Raw genomic sequence first — 19,971 nt, forward strand, 5'->3', positions numbered from 1 at the left:
AAGAAAGACCGCACCCAGCTGATATCAGCTGGTTTTTATTCCTCTAATAGGGCCTCTCCATCTAACAGGTGGCATCAGGCTAGATCCGTAGGATGATGCACCCTTTTGTAAATCTTTTAGGGTGCACTCCCATTATAACGAAAAACGAAAACAAATTCCAGTTACAACGAAGTAACAATGTAGGTCCCATCATTATCAGCCCTTTGTTTTTCATTGTTTGTTCGGTTATAATGAAATTTCAATATTATAACGAAAGAAACGTGCTGGTCCCGAGCACTTTGTTACAATGGGAGTCCACTGTACATTGTACATGCTTATGCACTTGACTGTATTACTTGCCAAGTCAATTTAGTGCGATTCACTTTATATATCTCCCTACCCTAACTCCATATATATCTCCCTGCCCTAACTCCAATATTTTTTTTTTTGCTGTACCAGAGAATAGGGCTACCTACAAGGGCTTTGACAATGAAATTCCCACTTAAAGACAATGAAGGGATTAAGGGGATTAGATTATCCCCATCCATTGACTGTTAGTTTCAGGACATCTATGTGAATATGGGAGTTTTCTAGTGCTCTCTGACATTATGGACTACCTGAGGACAAAAGATAGCCTTTGACAATAAAAAACACTTTGCCAGCTTTGTCCTTTGTAGTGACAAATACCAGGTAATGCATGCAGTTTAGTTCAGACTAAGGCTGTGAAATAGATCCTCAAATATTACAGTGCAGAAGAAGGAACTGAATACTTCACAGATCACCTGAATGAAACATCCATTAATCAGAATACTTTTCAACCGCCCCCCCCCCCCCCCCCCCCCCCCCCCCCCCACTTTATTATGGCAGCAACATTCGGCAGGGGATTTCTTGATCCTAGAACAAACCACAATGAAAGTCCTATGCCCTCCATGGCAACCTGTCCCTTCCCTCCCTTCTTCCAGTGTAGCAGTGAAATCATGTGATGCTCTCCAAGTTGCATTTTACATGGTAGTGCTTATCAGGTCTTGTGATCATCTTAAAAAAAAATGTGTAAAGGCTCATGAGGTCACCATGAATCATCAAAGTTTTAAATTATATGCAGTTTTCAGCACCAGATGACAAGGTAAATTTCTTTCCTTGAGTAAATGCTCTGTTCTGTAGCCACTTCCAATGTTGGTGGCATGAGGATTTCTCCAGGTATGAGTAACTCAACAGATTGAGAAATATCTGCAGGATTAGTCCCAGATATTTCCCCCTTGTGTGATATGTTTCACATTTTATTTTTTTCTGTGATTTAGATATTATCTTGTTGTTTTTTCACCTATGCACCATCAGGGAAAGTTTGTGGCTGCATTTGCCCAGAGCAATCTTGGTGATGTCTCGCCCAACACACAAGGAGCTCGCTGCATCGACACCGGCCTTCCATGCGACAGAAATCGCAGTACATGTGACGGAAAGGTACAGTTTGTCATTCTTAATTTCATCTGTGTGCCTGTATAGAGTCGCTGTCCTTTTATAATTTGCATTTATTGATTTGATTTTCTTTTGTCTTTCTGTTTTTTTACTTTCTCAAACTGAACTTAAATGAAAGTAGCATTGAAAGCTGATTAGATATACCTTTTCATGCAATTCATGCTGATGTTTAGTATTCAAATACATATTCATGAAACTATTGATTCACTCGAGTTATATACTGCGACGTAATTATTATTCATTTCTGCATACCGTCTATCTAATAATCTATGTAATATACATTTCTTTGATAGTAGGTGTACATGGGTAACATGAAAATTGATGCATTGTGCAGGTGTTTTAAACTTTACATGTTTGATTGAAGAAAAAAAAATGCAATGTATTGTTAAATTGCTTTGCAGGTTAAAAAAAAAGAAGGAAATTATGTAGAGAGCTGGCTTTAAAAGGAATTTACCTGGAAAACCTGGATCAAGTTTCAGATAGTGGTTTTAAGGAGAAGCCCTGCTAAATAAAGCCACCTATACATATACATGTATCATAAGTCATTTCAACTCGTGATAAAACTGATAAGAAGCGAGTATGGAAATGATGAAGAGAGTGGGAAGAAAGGTGGTGATGGCAATGATGATGATGATATCGATTGTAAGGAAAGAATGATGAATGAAAATATCACTGGTGATGGTGATTGTAATTTGCAAAACATTGATGTGATGATGATGATGAGTGTCATGAAAATAAAAAATTCAGTGATGAAGATAATCTTATGTGATCATTAATCCATCTCTCCCTCAGGTTTTGTACCATAGGTTTTCTCTAGGGGCAGGTTCCTTTGTGACCGCAAATGAAAGTTTATTACTATTATTTTGTTTTGTTTGACAGTTTGTTTTGCTTTGTTTTTTATTCCATAAAATCAGAATGAGAAGTGCATTGCTTTTGGCCCCGGGAAAGACATGTTTGACAGTACAAGAATCATTGGAGAGAACCAGTTCAACAAGGCCATGGTAAGTTGACATGAATTTCCTAAGTGAAATATTGACACACACGCAAAAAAAATAAAAACAAAAAACAGCAACAACAACAACCTGCAAAGCTGTCTGCCATGTATCTCTCTAGCATCTTTTTATACCCCCGCCAAACGAAGTTTGAAGGGGGTATATAGGAATCAGCGGACGGTCGGGCGGGCGGTCGGTCGGTCGGGTGGTCGGTCGGGTGGTCGGGCGGTTGGGCGGTCGGGCGGTCGGTCCGTTGCAAATCTTGCGTCGCGAACTACTTCCTCAGTTTTCAACCGATTCCCATAAAACTTGGCACAGATGTGTGCCTTGGGTTGTAGATGTGCAAGACGTATTTTTTGACAGTACCCAAAAGTACGTTACCATGGTAACGGCATATTATGGGCAAAAATGGGTACAAATCTTGCGTCGCGAACTCCTCCCACAGTTTTTGATCAATTTTTATGAAATTAGGTACAGATGTTCATCTGAATATGTTAATGTGCAAGACACATATTTCCGCAGTGGCAAAAAGTGCGTTGCCATGGTAACGGCATGTTATTGGTAAAATATAGGGCAAAATGCTTCATGGCAAAACTGCTTCATCAGTGTTCTTCCAATTCTCATGGAATTCATATTGAATGTTTGTCTTAGGATATAGGTCAGCATGACACATTTCTTGACAGTGACAAAAAGTATGTTGCCATGGTAACAGCTCACATATTATGAGCCAAAATGATGGAAAATTTTGTGTTGCAAACTACTTCCTCAGTTTTTGCACAATTTCCATGAAACATGGTACAGATGTGTGCCTTTGGTTGTAGATGTGCAAGACGCATTTTTCGACAGTACCCGAAAGTACGTTGCCATGGTAACGGCATATTAATGGCAGAAGATCAAGGAAAGATCTTGCGGATTTAACTACTTCCTCAGTTTTTTGACCAAAGCTTATGAAATGTTGTTTGGCGGGGGTATAACCAGTCGCTGTAGCGACATTTCTAGTTGTTTTTGTTTTTGTTTTGTTTTGTGTTTTTACTTGGGTGTTTAATACATTGTAAGTGTTTAATGTATTAGTGTTTAGTGTATTGTAAGGCATACAGTGTAAGTAGTAAGTGCTAAGTAAACACTAACGCAGTAAGTTTTAGTGTATTGTAAGGTACAATTTGCATACACGGGTGCCAGTTTGTCCAAGGTGATAGTCATTTCTTTGTACTCCTTTCGAGCCAGCTGTTGGTAAGCAGTTGATTCATGAACATGCAATGTAGTCATAAGGGCAAGTGCTCAATGCAAATGCCACTTTCCCCCGACCAATCAAAATTTGCCCATTTGAGTAGCAACAGCTGTAAAACAGAGATAATGTTGAAAAAATGTGGCAACATTTTGTTTTGTAATTTAAATTGAGGATAGATAGGATGAAATTCAAAGATCAAGGGTTAAATTTGACATTTGCAATTTTCACATTCCTTGATTGAATTGCTTACATCTTTCATTTTTTTTTTCTATCTATTATGTATTCACATTAATAATTGTCTAATGTGGTTAATCTTTTAAGCCTTATTTGATTGTTTTGTGATTGTTGGTAATTTTTTTTTCCTCCATTTCATTCCAGGAATTATACAAGAGTGCTACCAAAATGCTGACTGGACCCATAGGATTTGTTCATCAGTATGTGGATATGACCAGTGTCACAGTTCCGTACAATTCAACATTTATTGTGAGTACACATCTCATAATGTACATCTCATGTGTGAATGTGGGATGATTCTTGAACTGAGTGTAGTATGTAAGCATTCAACAATAATCCATGGAACTTCAACACAGACGTTGTTGGCATGGTCAACTTTATTAGAGAATTGCTGAAGAGCAGCTTTGAAAATCACCTTACGTCCAGATAGAGTGAAATCATGCTGATTTTGTCAGTCCAGGACATTTGTTTACCTGTTGTCAATAAGTTTGGTAAGGCATTAAAATTGTAATTGTCTGGCTGAAAGCTGACATTGCCTTCTCACTAAAGTGCCTGTTTAGATTCATTACAAGATGAACATGTTTAGCAGCTGTCACATTCTTCAAGCTTTGATCATATGTACATGTATGTGTGTAAAGAGGCATTGTTTATCAATATCTTGTCAGGGGAAAGCTGAAGAGCTAAACAATGTATGTGCACTTATGTGAATATTAGCACCAGTATCATGTGATGTATGAAGACAAAAACTGGCACTTTACCAATAGTCTCTGTGAGGTTAAAATATGCCACACTGGTGATTGATAAGCTATAGAATTTGAAGCAAAAATCAAATCTGAATGTATATGAATATTTAAATGTGAAACAATTGTTTCAGGACAGTCAGTATTACCACTCATATCAGATGATATCTAAGACAAGAATTTGTGGTCTCAAGTCTGAAATTGATAGGCCATATAGCTTGAAGCAAAAATAGAATCTTAGTCTATATGAATTTCATAAGAATGAACAATTATGTGTTCAGTCATGAGTAACATTAAAGAAATAGAAACTTGTCTAGTTTCACTTTTTCTTCTGCACATCTCATTTTTCAGTGTGATATTGATTGAGGTATGAATTTTTCACATTTACTGTAGTAGTGTCAAGAAGATTCAGTGTCATGCAGAAGAATGTAAGTTTAAATGATGCAAAACTTTCAATATTTTCCTTTGCCAATGTAACAGGGTAAGACATGCAAGCCTTCCATGGGATTCAGTTTTGCCGCTGGCACAACAGACGGCCCTGGGGCATTTGACTTCACACAAGGTGAGCTTTGAGTGAGGTCCTTCCAAAACATGTTTGTTTGCTTGTTTGTTTCTTGTTTGTTTGTTTTATTTCCATCTGAGAGGATGGATGGATAGCCCATATTCAGCTACACCAAGCTTGTCTTCCCTGGGGTCCAATTGAATGTAAGGCGGGACCACTTCACTGGGTTAAACACCCTGCTCTTTGTGATGAATGAATGAAGCGAGATCTTTTACATGAATAAGTTGTGGCTCTCTCACACACAGGACCTCTTATTTTATGTCCTATCCAAACAACAGAGTGTTTTGCATCTTACTGGAGGGGACAGTATGATTACACACAACATTGCTCAGTTGGACTCGGGAATCGAACCCAGGTCCTTTGGATCATGAGGCAGACGCACTACTGACTGTGCTAACTCACCGCCCTATGTCTTAACACAGAAAGTTTTCGATGTGGAACCTTCGTCACTCAGTTGCCTCTGCCTGTAGTCCCTCAAATGCCTTCCTGTGTTCTAAAACCCCATTAACATATGGGTTCATAGAGGAAAACACATTATAAAGCTTACTCTTACCATTTGTTTCTGACAACTTTTGTGTCTTCATCATCCTTCCTGATGGAAGAAAAAAAAAATCTCTGTCGTAGAATGATGTAATGGCAGCTGATTATGAAGACCAACTGTATTCTAAGTTCAATTCAAGACAACTCTACAGTCAGGGGATCATTTCCATTCAATTCCATCCTTGTTTATCCCAGGGGACACTGAAGGGAATCTCTTCTGGAATCTGGTGAGAGATGCCATCAAGGAGCCGTCCAAGGAACTGATAGAATGTCAGAAACCCAAGCCTATTCTTTTGCCAACGGGTGAGGTGAGCCCAATATTCCTCTGACAGTCGTGCCATTGTACAGTGGGTGAATGTTCAGGAAATCACATCATTCACTCTGTGTCAGCAATGTGAGCTGGACAATATTATGGCATATTGCCCTCTTTTTTAAATGCTAGCAAAATGGGAGAGCTTCTTATGTTTCTTTTTTTTTCTAAATTCACTGACGTTATTACTAATCTTGACTTGGCATATGGAGATAAAAGAGGGGAAAAAACAACAACACACTACAACTTTGTATTCACTGTCTTTCAAGAACTTGAGGATAGTGATGAAATAATTAACTTGTCATAACATGTAAGCCTCTTGCAGCTAAATGAGACTTCCCTCATATCTGTTATTCCTAGGATTTGGAGATGTTTGTGTACTTGGTGAATATTTGCACAGCTTGATTTTATTACATTTTGGGGGACATTTTTTTTTTGAGTGATGATGACAGTAGGAGATGGGTAACTAAGAACATTGTATTGTTCACACCAGATGTCTGATATGGCATTATAATGATTAAGTTTCTTGCTCTTCCTTTCAAGTGATACAGTTATAATGTTGTCTTGTGTAGTACCATGTTGAGGTTGTCTTCATCTTGGGGCAAACTATCAAGATTTAGGAAGAAAATAGACTTGCAGTCAATATTACTTTAACAGCTTTGATGGTAGAGCAATCCACTTGAAGTTGCTTTTTCTTCCATTTTCTTCACCCCCATGGAGGTTGGATCACTTTTGCCATGCAGTAAATGTCGTCACATTAAAGGGACTGTACAGTTCTGGTTGAGTTGAGGATTTAGCTTTTAACGTTTTGCGAGATATTCAGAACCCACTCTATGAGATGTCAAAGAGCATGCAGTTCTAAGGGGAATCAAAAGTTTATTTGATGAAAATTGGTTTTGAAATGGCTGAGATATCCAAAAGCAAGGTGAAACAAAGAGATCTAATAAAAGGCGTGGCCTGTCGCCTTTTATTATTATCACTTTTTTGGATATCTCAGCCATTTGAAAACCAATTTTCGTCAAATAAACATTGAATCCTTCTTAAAATCACATGCTCTTTCATATTTCATAAGAGGTTTCTCATTATCTCACGAAGGAATGTTCAAAACATGAATCCCCACCTCGACCAGTACTGTGGTTAACAGTCCCTTTAAGTGATACAATTATAATATTGTCTTGGATAGTACCATGTTGAAGTTGTCTTCTGCTTGGGGCAAACTGTCAAGATTTTAAGAAGAAAATATATTACTTTAACAGATTTAATGCTAGAGCAATCCATTTGCAGTTGTTTTCTTCCAGTTTCTTCACCCCATGGAGGTTGCACAACTTTTTGCCATGCAGTAAATGTTATCACATTATACATGGCATAACATCCATTGGTGTATCACTGTGATTCAGGTTGGAAGCTGAGGATATTACGTTCCAAGAAAGTATGATATTGCTGGAAATTGAAATGAGCATGAAAAGGCAAAACACATCAAAAATATATATTCTCAGACTGTGAAATAATGAGATAAGATATTCTTGTAGAAATACAAGCAGTCAATTTGTTGTTGTTGTTATATATTTCAGATGAACTTTCCATATGCCTGGTCACCACACATTGTTGACACCCAAATCTTGCGTATTGGAGATTTTGCCATCGTAGTTGTTCCTGGAGAATTCACGTAAGTATCATAACATGATCTGTTGTATCAGGGACTTGGATAGATTTGGCGCCAATCTCCAAGAAATAAACATTTATACTGCAGCAATTGGATTAAGGGGAATTTGAGAGGACATGCCACTGATCTACCAAGTACCAATGTTTAATTTTCTAAATTCCACAAAGTAATTTGTCAGCATATTTTCCACTTTCCTATCAATATGTTTGTTGTAGGCTATGCAGAGCTGTATAGGCCTTTGCAACAAAGTCTCTTATCAACTTGTACAACAGAATGATGATATGATCATTCCTGGAAAAACAATTTTCATACTTTAACCCATTGAGGAAGGTTTGATTTTGCTACAACACTCATTTCCCATAGACGATTGCCTGAGTATACTCGGGACTCGTCCTCAACAGGTACTGTGCTGAATCACCTTTGTAGTGTGTTTTTTCCCCATTTGTTTGTTTGTTTGGTTTTTTTTTTCCACTGAGACAGAAATGGATACAATGTAGAGCATCGATATGCCAAGAAATATGTTCTGCCCATTGCAGATGTAAACTTCTCTCAGAGGGGTTATATCAAATGGCTTCTTTGCCGTTGTGTTTGTGGTGATTGAATATGGCGGGCGAAAGTCAAGTGCACACAATTTCCTGAGATACTGTGAGGCTGATGATTACTGCAGTTCTTTGTATCTGTCTTGGATTTTCTGCATTGAGTCCTACACTCCACTCCTTTCCACTTTTTTAGACATCATTATCATCAACACATAATTTTTTGATAGCTTGATTGCATTGTGAGAGAGAGAGTTGCAAACATGAAATGTATATTAATGGACACAAACTATTTGATTTAACCACTGTTGTTCTTTATGTCTGTTTTGGACCTGTCTGAATTGAGTCCTATTGTACACTACATTCCTTTCCACTGTTTAGGACATCAGTATCATCAACACATAATTTTTTATCGCTTCATTGCATTGTAAGAGGGAGAGAGGGAGAGAGAGAGAGAGAGAGAGAGAGAGAGAGAGAGAGAGAGAGAGAGAGGGAGAGAGAGAGAGAGAGAGTCAGAAACAAGATTAGATGCAAACTATTTACAACTGACAAATTCAATCAAACTTTGAGCCAACCCATTTCAGCATGAAGTTTTTGAAAGACAAGTTCGCCTTCATAGACATGTGGGTTTTGTGAATGCAGAATTATTAGTAGAACAAATCAGTGAGAGTTTGAGCAAAATCGGACAATCCGTTCAAAAGTTATGAATTTTTGAAGTGTCTGCTCAGTCACGGCTGGATGAAAAGACTACTATAGCTTGTGATGTCACATGAGTACAACGATGTAAAGAAAGAATAAAGAAAATTCAACATATTTCCATTTTTCTCGCATAACAAAAGAACACTCGACTTCTCTCTTTCAGAAGGCAGGGGGAATAATATTAACCGTAACATACGTCAGTAGCAAGTCGAAGAAATATGCACTTTATTCAAAAAGTAAAGTTTTGTGAAATTCTCTTTTTATTTTCCTTATAGAGTTGTACGCATGTGACATCATACACTGCAGTAGTCTTCTCTTCCTGCAGTGACTGCGCAGATACTTAAAATATTCGTAACTTTTGAATGGATTGTTCAATTTTCCTCAAACTTTCACTGATGTGTTCTACTAATATTGCTGCATTCTCTCAATCCTTATGTATATGAAGGTGGACTTGTCCTTTAATGGACACAAACTATTTGATTTAAACTGTTGTTCTTTATGTCTGTTTTGGACCTGTCTGAATTGAGTCCTATTGTACACTACACTCCTTTCCACTGTTTAGGACATCAGTATCATCAACACATAATTTTTTATCGCTTCATTGCATTGTAAGAGGGAGAGAGGGAGAGAGAGAGAGAGAGAGAGAGAGAGAGAGAGAGAGAGAGAGAGAGTCAGAAACAAGATTAGATGCAAACTATTTACAACTGACAAATTCAATCAAACTTTGAGCCAACCCCTTTCAGCATGATGTTTTTGAAAGACAAGTTCACCTTCATAGACATGTGGGTTTTGTGAGTGCAGAATTATTAGTTGAACAAATCAGTGAGAGTTTGAGGAAAATCGGACAATCCGTTCAAAAGTTATGAATTTTTGAAGTTTCTTCTCAGTCACTGCTATGAGAAGACTACTATAGCTTGTGATGTCACATGTGTACAACGATATAAAGAAAGTATAAAGAAAATTAACATATTTTCACTTTTCTCGCATATTAACAAAAGAACACTAGACTTCTCTCTTTCAGAAAGCAGGGGGAATAATATTACCCTTAACATACGTCAGTAACAAGTCGAAGAAATGTGTACTTTATTCAAAAAGTAAAGTTTAGTGAAATTCTCGTGTTATTTTCCTGATATAGTTGTACGCATGTGACATCATACATTGTAGTAGTCTTTATACCCCCGCCAAACGAAGTTTGAAGGGGGTATATAGGAATCAGCGGACGGTCGGGCGGGCGGTTGGTCGGGCGGTCGGGCGGTCGATCGGGCGGTCGGTCCGTTGCAAATCTTGCGTCGCGAACTACTTCCTCAGTTTTCAACCGATTCCCATAAAACTTGGCACAGATGTGTGCCTTGGGTTGTAGATGTGCAAGACGTATTTTTTGACAGTACCCAAAAGTACGTTGCCATGGTAACGGCATATTATGGGCAAAAATGGGTACAAATCTTGCGTCGCGAACTCCTCCCACAATTTTTGATCAATTTTTATGAAATTAGGTACAGATGTTCATCTGAATATGTTAATGTGCAAGACACATATTTCCGCAGTGGCAAAAAGTGCGTTGCCATGGTAACGGCATGTTATTGGTAAAATATAGGGCAAAATGCTTCATGGCAAAACTGCTTCATCAGTGTTCTTCCAATTCTCATGGAATTCATATTGAATGTTTGTCTTAGGATATAGGTCAGCATGACACATTTCTTGACAGTGACAAAAAGTATGTTGCCATGGTAACAGCTCACATATTATGAGCCAAAATGATGGAAAATTTTGTGTTGCAAACTACTTCCTCAGTTTTTGCCCAATTTCCATGAAACTTGGTACAGATGTGTGCCTTTGGTTGTAGCTGTGCAAGACGCATTTTTCAACAGTACCCGAAAGTATGTTGCCATGGTAACGGCATATTAATGGCAGAAGATCAAGGAAAGATCTTGCGGATTTAACTACTTCCTCAGTTTTTTTACCAAAGCTTATGAAATGTTGTTTGGCGGGGGTATAACCAGTCGCTATAGCGACATTTCTAGTTTCATCCAGCAGTGATTGTGCAGATACTTAAAAAATTCATAACTTTTGAACGGATTGTCCAATTTTCCCCAAACTTTCACTGATGTGTTCAGCTAATATTGTTACCTTCACTCAAGTATATGAAGGTGGACTTCTCCTTTGATTTTTTTTTTTGAATCATTATTATTATTGCCATTAATAACATCACTCTGAAATGTGTTCCTTTGCAGTACAATGGCTGGCAGAAGAGTGAGGAATACTGTAACAGAGGTAGGTCACCTTTGCTTGCAGTGTAGACTATGTCTACAGGTTTTTTTTTCTTTCTTTGCCTTCCAGTTATAAAAAGGACTCTGTGGCTTAGTGGATAAGACCACAGACTGTCAGTCCTATAGTCCTTACTCCCAGTAACTGGCAAGGCACCCTGTTGGTCCCATGGTTGCTTGCTCACAAGCATCCATTGTTTTTGTTAGTAGCTATATTAAGCAAATCATAATTCCATTCAATGTATTTCAATTCCAAAATTTAATCATCTGTTCCCTGCATCATTATCAACTTATCCTTGCAAGTTTCATTCAACTCCGTTTTGAGTTATTTTGCAAACAGTCAAACAAACCAACACTGATGAAAACATAACCTCCTGCCTTTGTGGAGGTAATAATGATGTGAAACAATGCAGATTGAGCCACTTTTCAACTCTGTCCATTGTGCTGATGCCATTTTATCATGTATCTCAAATTATGTCATCATCCACCCCCCCCCCCCCTCATACCCACAGGTAATGAAGGCAGCCGGAGCTTCCGACGATGCTAAGGCGGTGATTGCAGGGCTTAGCAACACCTATAGTGATTACATCGTGACATACGAGGAGTACCAGGTACTAGTATGGTTGGAGTTACTTGACTTTCCAGGAGATGCTGTGTGAGATTTTCCTGTTGCACATTTTTATACAATCAAGCACGCTTTTCCAGGTGTTTACACACACACACACACAAAATAAAAATAAATAAGAAAATTGGCAAACATTGTCCATGCCTAGGGGAAGGATCCCTGCAAGATTCTTTGACTGGTGGGATATTCCATGTTAATAAAACTCTGTAGAAATTTCTTGGTTTTTATGCCTCCGCCACGAAGTGGTGCCGGAGGCATTATGTTTTCGGGTTGTCCGTCCGTCCGTCCGTCCTTCCGTCCGTCCGTCCTTCCGTCCGTCCGTAATGAATTTTGTGGACAGGGTAACTACCCAAACCTTTTGAGGTATCCTAATGAAACTTGGCATGTATGTGTATAAGGGGGTGAAGTTGTGCCTATCAACTTTTGGGTGCACATGCTCAAGGTCAAAGGTCAAAAGGTCAAGGTCAAATGCTTAAAATTTTACGATTTCCCCTATATCTATGCAATGCCTGAAGATATTTTCTTGAAACTTAGTGTATACATGTACTACCCAATTAAGATTCTCTGGTGAAAGTTTGGGGTCATGAGGTCAAAAGGTCAAAGGTCAAAAGGTCAAGTAAAATGTTAAAATTTCACTTTTTTCTCTGTATCTTGGAAATTGTTCAAGGTATCTTCATGGAACATAGTGTATATGCATCTACTGACTGGCAGTGGTTATCTAGGGAATTTAGGGTTCATGGGGTCAAAGGTCAGGGGTCAAAGGTCAAGGGCAATACTTCAAAATCTTACTATTTTCCTTATATTTATGCAATGCCAGCAGGATATTTTTTTTTTAAAACTTGATGTATGCATGTCTAACCCAATAGAGATTCTCTGGGATTTTTTTTTTTTGCCAAGAAGGTCAAAGGTTAAAAGGTCAAAGATCAAGTGAAAGTGCTGAACTTACTTTTTTCTCCATATCTCGGAAGTGGCTCAAGTTATCTTGAAACTTAGTACATGCTGAATTTATGTATGTTCTGCCTGACAGTGCTTCTCTTATAAATCAAAGGCCAGATGAAAATGATAACAATTTACTGTTCAATACAGAAATTGCGCTTTTTCTCCATACCTTGAAAATTACTCAGTGCATAAACTTATGAAATGGTCAAAGTCAAGTTAAAGTTCTTAAATCCCCAAATACATGCTCTCCTATTCATCCATTTAAACATAGGTCAAGGAAGGTAAACATTCAATACATTTGTGACAAACATGTCATTTTAATATTTTGCCAATTTTGTGAAAATGTAATCACACATTGTCCACATGTACTATAGACCTATTAGGAGAATCATGCATTATGGCGGAGGCATACCAGTCGCCATAGCGACATTTCTAGTTGATTTATTGATTTTCATTCAAATTTGGGAATTGTAACTGTCATGATGCAGCCAGCAAAACTATTGAGACATGTGAATACATAGGGTTCCAGCAAACTGAGAATACAGTGCTTAAGTTCCTTGATCACCCATACAGGTTTCCAGATTTGACTTCTTGCCAATTTTTTTAATAGGATGGTGAATGTGTAGTGGTATGTCAAGAATTGGTGAATGTTTTCATGCTGTGAACGTTTCTGGTTTTACAGTGACCTTTCTGTCACGTGCTTGATTTCCTGGTCAGGTGCAACGATACGAGGGAGCATCCACCATCTTTGGACAACACACCCTGCAAGCCTATCTCAACCAATTCCGGAACCTGACGTCATACCTGATGCAAGTAAGGCTGTCCCAGCAGAAAGCGGAGTGAAACTTTGTCTGAACAGACAAAAGCTTCGTACTCATGATTATGTCAGCTTGCACAAAAATGAAAAAACCCAAACCCTTCTCAGAGATGTGCAGTTTTATGTTGAATGAGACTTGAATTGAAACAAGAATCCAGTAAAATAGTTCTACTCTCTGGTTTGTACTCTCACCAAAATGGATTTACATCTCAGAGTGCCTTCAAGCACTCTCACAAAAGTGAACTGAACTGTACCTACCTGCCTTGGAGGAACGCTCAAACGCTTCCAAAGTGCACTGTACCAAACCGAACCAAGACAAAAGTGGACCACCTCCCGATGTGCGCCCAAAGTGGTCCAAAAGCGTACCAAAAGTTCCCTTGTGAAGAATGCATGTAATACAGACATACGTCATAATGCCAAGAGTTCCTACTCTTTGTTCGGGACATCTGTAACAGTTTAAGGACGCCAGGTGAATGAATGACCCTGTTGCTACAAAATGTGTGACCCCCTCTAAAAATAATTCATTAGGAACGCTTCCTCCACACCTAGAGCGCTCGAACGCTTCTAAGTCTGGCGCTTTGGTTTGGTTCACTTTTGAGCACTGGATTGCACTTTGTTCAGTCATAGCACTGTAATGTGGTATAACAGGTCAAACTTTGCAATGCATCATGAGAAAAAGTTTTTGCAAATCTAATTTGGCAAGCATATGTTTCGCATATTTTTATGTGTAGATCACATCCATACGACCATGCATTTAGGGCTTCCAGAATGTCTGATTCGCTTAACAATTGATGCTCATGGTATTTTATCACCTTTCAGTAATAGTTCCCTTATCACTTAAATTTTTATGTGCAAGCTCTGAGAGCAAATGGAAGAATGGAAATTTGCTTTGTCATTCTGTTGTTAGAAAAAAATAAGAAAGAAAATGAAACAAACTGTAATTAATCATTAAAGCCAAAACATAGTTCTGGTACACCTGCAAAAATTGTCAAATTTCGCTCCCTAATGTACACGTATGCCTAAGAAACATGTGGAATAACGCTGTAATAACAAGATATTTGTTGGGTAAGGACGAAAATGCGAAATATTAACCAAAAAAGGTTCGCCAGGTTCACAATCTCAGAACTTACCTGATCGGGGTCAGGCCAACTCGGACTCGGGGACTCGCATTGACGGCGGGGCCGAGTTGTCCCTGTGGATTGTACAGTGTTGTACTATGGGAGCGCTTCGCGTTCTGGCTGGTCGCAGTTATGGGCCGAGTTGATACAACGCGTGCATCAAAGAACCTCTTTGGCACGGATACAAAATTAATGTGCGCCTATCAAGCGTCTGTGTATAGAAAACTCTAGTATGGCGATCACGAACTGCGTTTAAATTGTCTGAAATAGGGCCGAGTTTTCCCAGAGACCGAGTTAGTCTGGATCCTTCTGGAATAAAAGTCGGTATACAGACCACACTTTTGAGCTCAAAATACTCCAAAACAATTCATCATCCCGGCAAATTGCGTCAGCCAGTTAAGTTTCATGGTAGACTCTTTTGATATATTGCAAGCAAATATGAAATGGTGCCAGACGGGTTCTCAAACCCTTACCAGAACTATGTTTTCACTTCAAAGGCAGGGCATCAGTACATCTATTATTTAAATATGTTTTTGTTACGTCACATGATAGACAAATATCCTAGGAACAAATCCTAAATGCTTGAATTCACAGGCGTGTTTGAATTGAATGCATGGTTTGAATTCTGTCTGTAGACTGCAGCAACCACAGCATATTCATTTGTCACTCGTGGATGTATCAATGTGCATTCATGATTGAACACCTGTTGGTGTATGCGATGTGTCATGTGCACTTACTCAGTTGAAATACACAAAGCCATAGACAAGATGTATACGTATTTTTAATGGATAGTATATTTTTTGTGTCTTTTATTATGACATCACAGGAGAGACAAATACCCCAGGGACCAATCCCAAAGAGCCTGATTGACGAACAGGTGTCCTTTTTGCCCCCTGTCATCTTTGATGGCTCCCCTCTCGGCCGAAACTTTGGTGATGTCGTATCAGACGTCAGCAGTGGCTCATACAGGAGGGTAAGTGATCAAAGTAGCTTTTGACTGCTGTTTTTGCAAGGAGAAAAAGTCTTTTTTTTTAAAATCTACATGATGTTTGTGCTTGATCGCTTGTGTGCTCTTGTTTTGTTTTGTTTTTTGTTGTTTTGCTCTCTGCTTCTGAGGGTTTAAAAAATGACTAGCTGATCTTGAAGCACACACACTTCCCAACGAATCGTACACATGCAAGTAATGATAATGTCCTCTAGCTCGAAAGTGTTTCATCAGTTTTGCTTTACAGGATCATATGTTGTAATGCACAGAGAAAATTGTATGTTGTGCATTACATTTATGATGCAAATAATTGTCGTTTTTAGTGCAATGTATGTTTACTCATTTCTGTATTTTGGGTCAGTTTGTCATTTGAGGGATGTGTACCTAGAGAAGATGATGCTAAATGATGATGTGTCAGTATCGTCCGGAATTTTTTGTATATGAACACAATATGTAATAATCTACCAGTATTAAGTTTCACCTTCTATGAATTCAAAGAAAAATACAGTGTGAGTTCGCTGACAATCGATATTGTGCAAAATACTAACTGATGATGCAGTTCATTTACGTTGTAGTTTACTTTTCTATGCTCATCAGTCATATATTTTAATGGTGAAAAAAAAATTAGATCAGTCAATTGAACTTATTAAATTACCAATATAATATTGCTTCTGATTCAGTATAGACTTCATGTTCAGAATCACATGAAAATGTATTCTTAGTTCTTGTTTTTCATTTTGGATTGCATGTAAAAAGCCCCCCTGATGAAAATACTTCTTTAATACTTCTCTTGTAGGATTCCGTGGTGCAGGCAACGTTTCAGTCTGGAAATCCAAGAAATAATTTGAGGGTAAGTATCATAGTTGAGAAAGAATAAATCTGTTTGAGCAATTTATTCTCTCCTCAGTGACATGAACCTGCTAGATTTAAGTCACAGTGCAAGACATATAACTTTTGATGTGGAAACATGCCAGTGACAGCTAACATGTTTTCTACAACATCTCAATGACTGGTTAACTACTTTATATCACATGATACTCACTGAGATGTACCTTTCTTCACTTTGCCATTGGTGTCAGATACTGTCAAGCAGTTTTAGAGAGCACTCTTTGACATCATCAACCATTTTTAATTGTACTCCCGTAGACTCTTCATTAAACTTGTAATTTCTCATTCACCTGCTCTGGGAAATTATGGCTGCTACATTTCTGCCATGGCTTGGAAGACACCTGGGCCCCGTTGCAAGAAAGTTGCAATCAATTGCAAATAATTGCTAATTTTGAAACAACCATTCTGATTGGCTCAGGGTCTGCCCTATTAAGAAGACATGCATGCAACAATGATTTTGATTGGCCAGTGACAATCAGTTGCAAGTTGCGTTTAAACGCAAAGTTTCTAGCAACGGGGCCCTGGTATCATCTGTGGTGTAAAAAATGAGAGGTCTGTGCTTAGGTCTTTACTTTTCCAGTTGCGCCAGATTTTGCATGCAGTGAAAGATGAGACACTATTACTCTTTTCCCCTGTGTAGAATAGAGTATCTCGTCTTTACCTCCAGACCTGTAAAATCTTATACCATAGCAATGGAGTTCCTTCATTATGTGCATTTATATCCATTGTGAGAAGAAGAAAAGGCTGTAAGTTGACAATATATTTGATGAATGTATGTTTGAAATTTATTATGGTAATTTTGGTAATGTTTGACTTTTACAAATCTACAACACTGTGCAATAGTGAATGTAAATTTTAATACCTGACACAACTTCTGATGAATGAGAGTTCTTCTGTCTGAAGGCTGATAGTGATTTCCTGACAGGTAGTTGTTGACCTTCTGACTTTGCACAAAACAAGTTCTGAATGTAAACACCTATGTACGAGTTAGACATTCATCCTTCTTATGTAGTTCGCTACAAAGAAATGCTACACCTGGCTACACTCTGGAGTATGCACTGACATAGTTTAGTTACATTAATCTTATTAGTATTGTAACTAAAATAAGATGATAATGATAATGATGGTGATGATGATGATAATAATAATAATGATAACAATAATAATAATAATGAAAATAAGAATAAGAATAATAATAATAATAATGATAATGATAATGAAAATTATTAATAAATAATATAATCACAGTTGTTGTTATATTTAAACATAATTGTAATCATAATCATTATTCCTTGCCCAGACTGGTGACTCCTTCATGACGGTGGAGCGTCTGAAAGCATCCACAGGAGAGTGGGAGGTGGTGCACACAGACGCAGACTTCTGCACAAGGTAACAAGGCACTTCACCTGCACATATGGTTTCCTTTAACTTTGTCCACAGCTAAGAAGAAGCTGTTGTTGTAGAATGAGTAGTTCCTTTTGTATGACTGAACTCTACCAGGAAAGAAATCTCAAGTAGTGTTGTGTTAAGGAGCTTAAAGTAGGTCGTGCAGCACCAGCATGGCCATGAAGCAAAGGGATCCTTTGGTTTGCATTGTTTGTTTGTTTGTTGTTATTTTTTTGTGAAAAGATACAGTCAGACCTATTCATGTAAAGTGACCACATGCCATATTGATATAAGGATACTAGAAAAATTCTTCCCCAAGAGAAAAGCAATGTTACAGACCCTGTCTATATAGTGGCCACCTGTCTTTTCATATTTTCATCTTCTTGAAAATGCAGTCAAATTTTCACTAAACTTGGCATGTATTACCACTATTGTGATAGAATATATAGTTGTGCAAATGGGGATACCATGCCCCCCCCCCTTCCCCGAGGTTCCCAAAGCTCCAATTTGCTATATTTTTCTTAGGTAATTATCTGCATAAATATACACATGGATGAAAGGTGAACTTGCGATATTCAGGTGAGAGCTTGACCCGCGGGGTCTCTTGTAATAGGTGATATGCTATCTTGCATCAAATTTTCACTAACTGCATGATGCAGAGATTTGTATGCTGTTCGCTTAGATATTTTCACTCCCTCACATGCATTTTGTCGTGACTCGCCGAGAGCATCTCCAATCCTGCTAGCTGCCAATGCTTGCATGCTTCCTTACTTTCTCCCCCTCCCCAGGTTCATCTGGACCCGCACCAGTACCCTCCGTGGGGAGAGTGAGGCCACAGCCTACTGGCACATCCCGGCCACCGCCACTCTGGGCACCTACCGCCTCCGTGTCTTTGGAGAGTCCAAGAACATCGCCCAAAAGATCACCAGCTACCAGGGAATGTCGTCGTCTTTCACAGTGGTCGCTTGAGATGTTTCAAACAGTCAAGTAATTTAAAAAAACAAAATTCTCTCATACAAGAGAGCAAGTTAAACCCATAACAGCTCCAAATATCATTGTCTGTAACAAACTTTCTGTGCTGCAAATTTACACCAAAATTTTTAGACGTTCCCCCCCCCCCCCCTTCCTCACATCATTCTAACCATTCAATGACTTGCCGAAGGATGAATGAATTTTGACATGGTCATACAGAAATAGGTCATTGTCTTTGCCATTTAGTAAAGTTGTGCAAGGGGGGGGTCCATGTTGAAAATTTCAGGATGAGGGAGAACACTTGTTCCAAATCTTTGCAAAATTTCAATAAGTTGAGGGCTAACCCAAAGTCTAGCTTCTACCAAAGGAAAAAACAAACTTCAAAATTTGCCATAAATATCAGCCCTCAAGGATCAGAGACACTACTCCTAAACAGTGACCATCCAGCAACTCCACTTTCGAACTGTAATATAGCTCTCACCAAATGTAGGTACCCGAATCACAGTCTTCTCATTGCTGATACTACAATGGAGACTTCTTGCCCAAGGTTGTTTATACTATACGATTCTGATGTTTGGTCCCCACATTACTTTGTGGAGTAAACATAATAGCACTTTGTCACGAGAAGACCCGACAAAATTACTGTCATACATATGACATAATTATACATACATATATATACATACATATATATCAACCAGCATCTGTGTGCTATGCAATAAGTTTTGCGTGTCTCATTTATTCTTTTGTAGTGCAATTTAATTTTGTGCTACAAAACTGCAAGAGAATATATGTACTTTGATTGTAATTATGCAAAAAAAAAGCATATTGTTATATTGAATGACTTGAATTCAACTTATTGTATGCTCAAATGTCTGCTGTCAGGGCGGAGGTGAATGTGTTATGAATGTGGAAGCTTTGCCTTTGTTTAATGTTGTAAGAGGCAGAAACAGAAGATGTTCTTTCATTGCAGGTTTGCAGTCGAAGTCATGACAAAGATCAGAATAACATTTTTTTTTTT

At 38.3% G+C, this 19,971-nt stretch overlaps 1 protein-coding gene across 1 annotated transcript in view; it reads left to right on the top strand.

The window, feature by feature from the left end:
- The window catches only part of LOC139736660 (uncharacterized), a 28,503-nt gene extending 9,418 nt beyond the window's left edge, over positions 1-19,085 (top strand). Inside the window, exons 7-19 of the mRNA XM_071647408.1 lie at positions 1,315-1,437; positions 2,367-2,453; positions 4,051-4,155; positions 5,127-5,208; positions 5,944-6,056; positions 7,630-7,724; positions 11,188-11,227; positions 11,733-11,831; positions 13,502-13,597; positions 15,546-15,692; positions 16,501-16,554; positions 17,893-17,981; positions 18,767-19,085. Of these exons, the coding sequence (XP_071503509.1) occupies positions 1,315-1,437; positions 2,367-2,453; positions 4,051-4,155; positions 5,127-5,208; positions 5,944-6,056; positions 7,630-7,724; positions 11,188-11,227; positions 11,733-11,831; positions 13,502-13,597; positions 15,546-15,692; positions 16,501-16,554; positions 17,893-17,981; positions 18,767-18,947 (1,311 nt within the window). The 3' untranslated portion in view covers positions 18,948-19,085. The remainder of the gene's footprint in view (positions 1-1,314; positions 1,438-2,366; positions 2,454-4,050; positions 4,156-5,126; positions 5,209-5,943; positions 6,057-7,629; positions 7,725-11,187; positions 11,228-11,732; positions 11,832-13,501; positions 13,598-15,545; positions 15,693-16,500; positions 16,555-17,892; positions 17,982-18,766) is intronic.
- The last annotated feature ends 886 nt before the right edge of the window (positions 19,086-19,971 follow it).

This window comes from Diadema antillarum, unplaced genomic scaffold (genome assembly GCF_040938485.1).
Source record: "Diadema antillarum isolate AM-2024a unplaced genomic scaffold, OU_Dant_1.0 seq00000660_RagTag, whole genome shotgun sequence".
NCBI classification, from domain to species: domain Eukaryota; kingdom Metazoa; phylum Echinodermata; class Echinoidea; order Diadematoida; family Diadematidae; genus Diadema; species Diadema antillarum.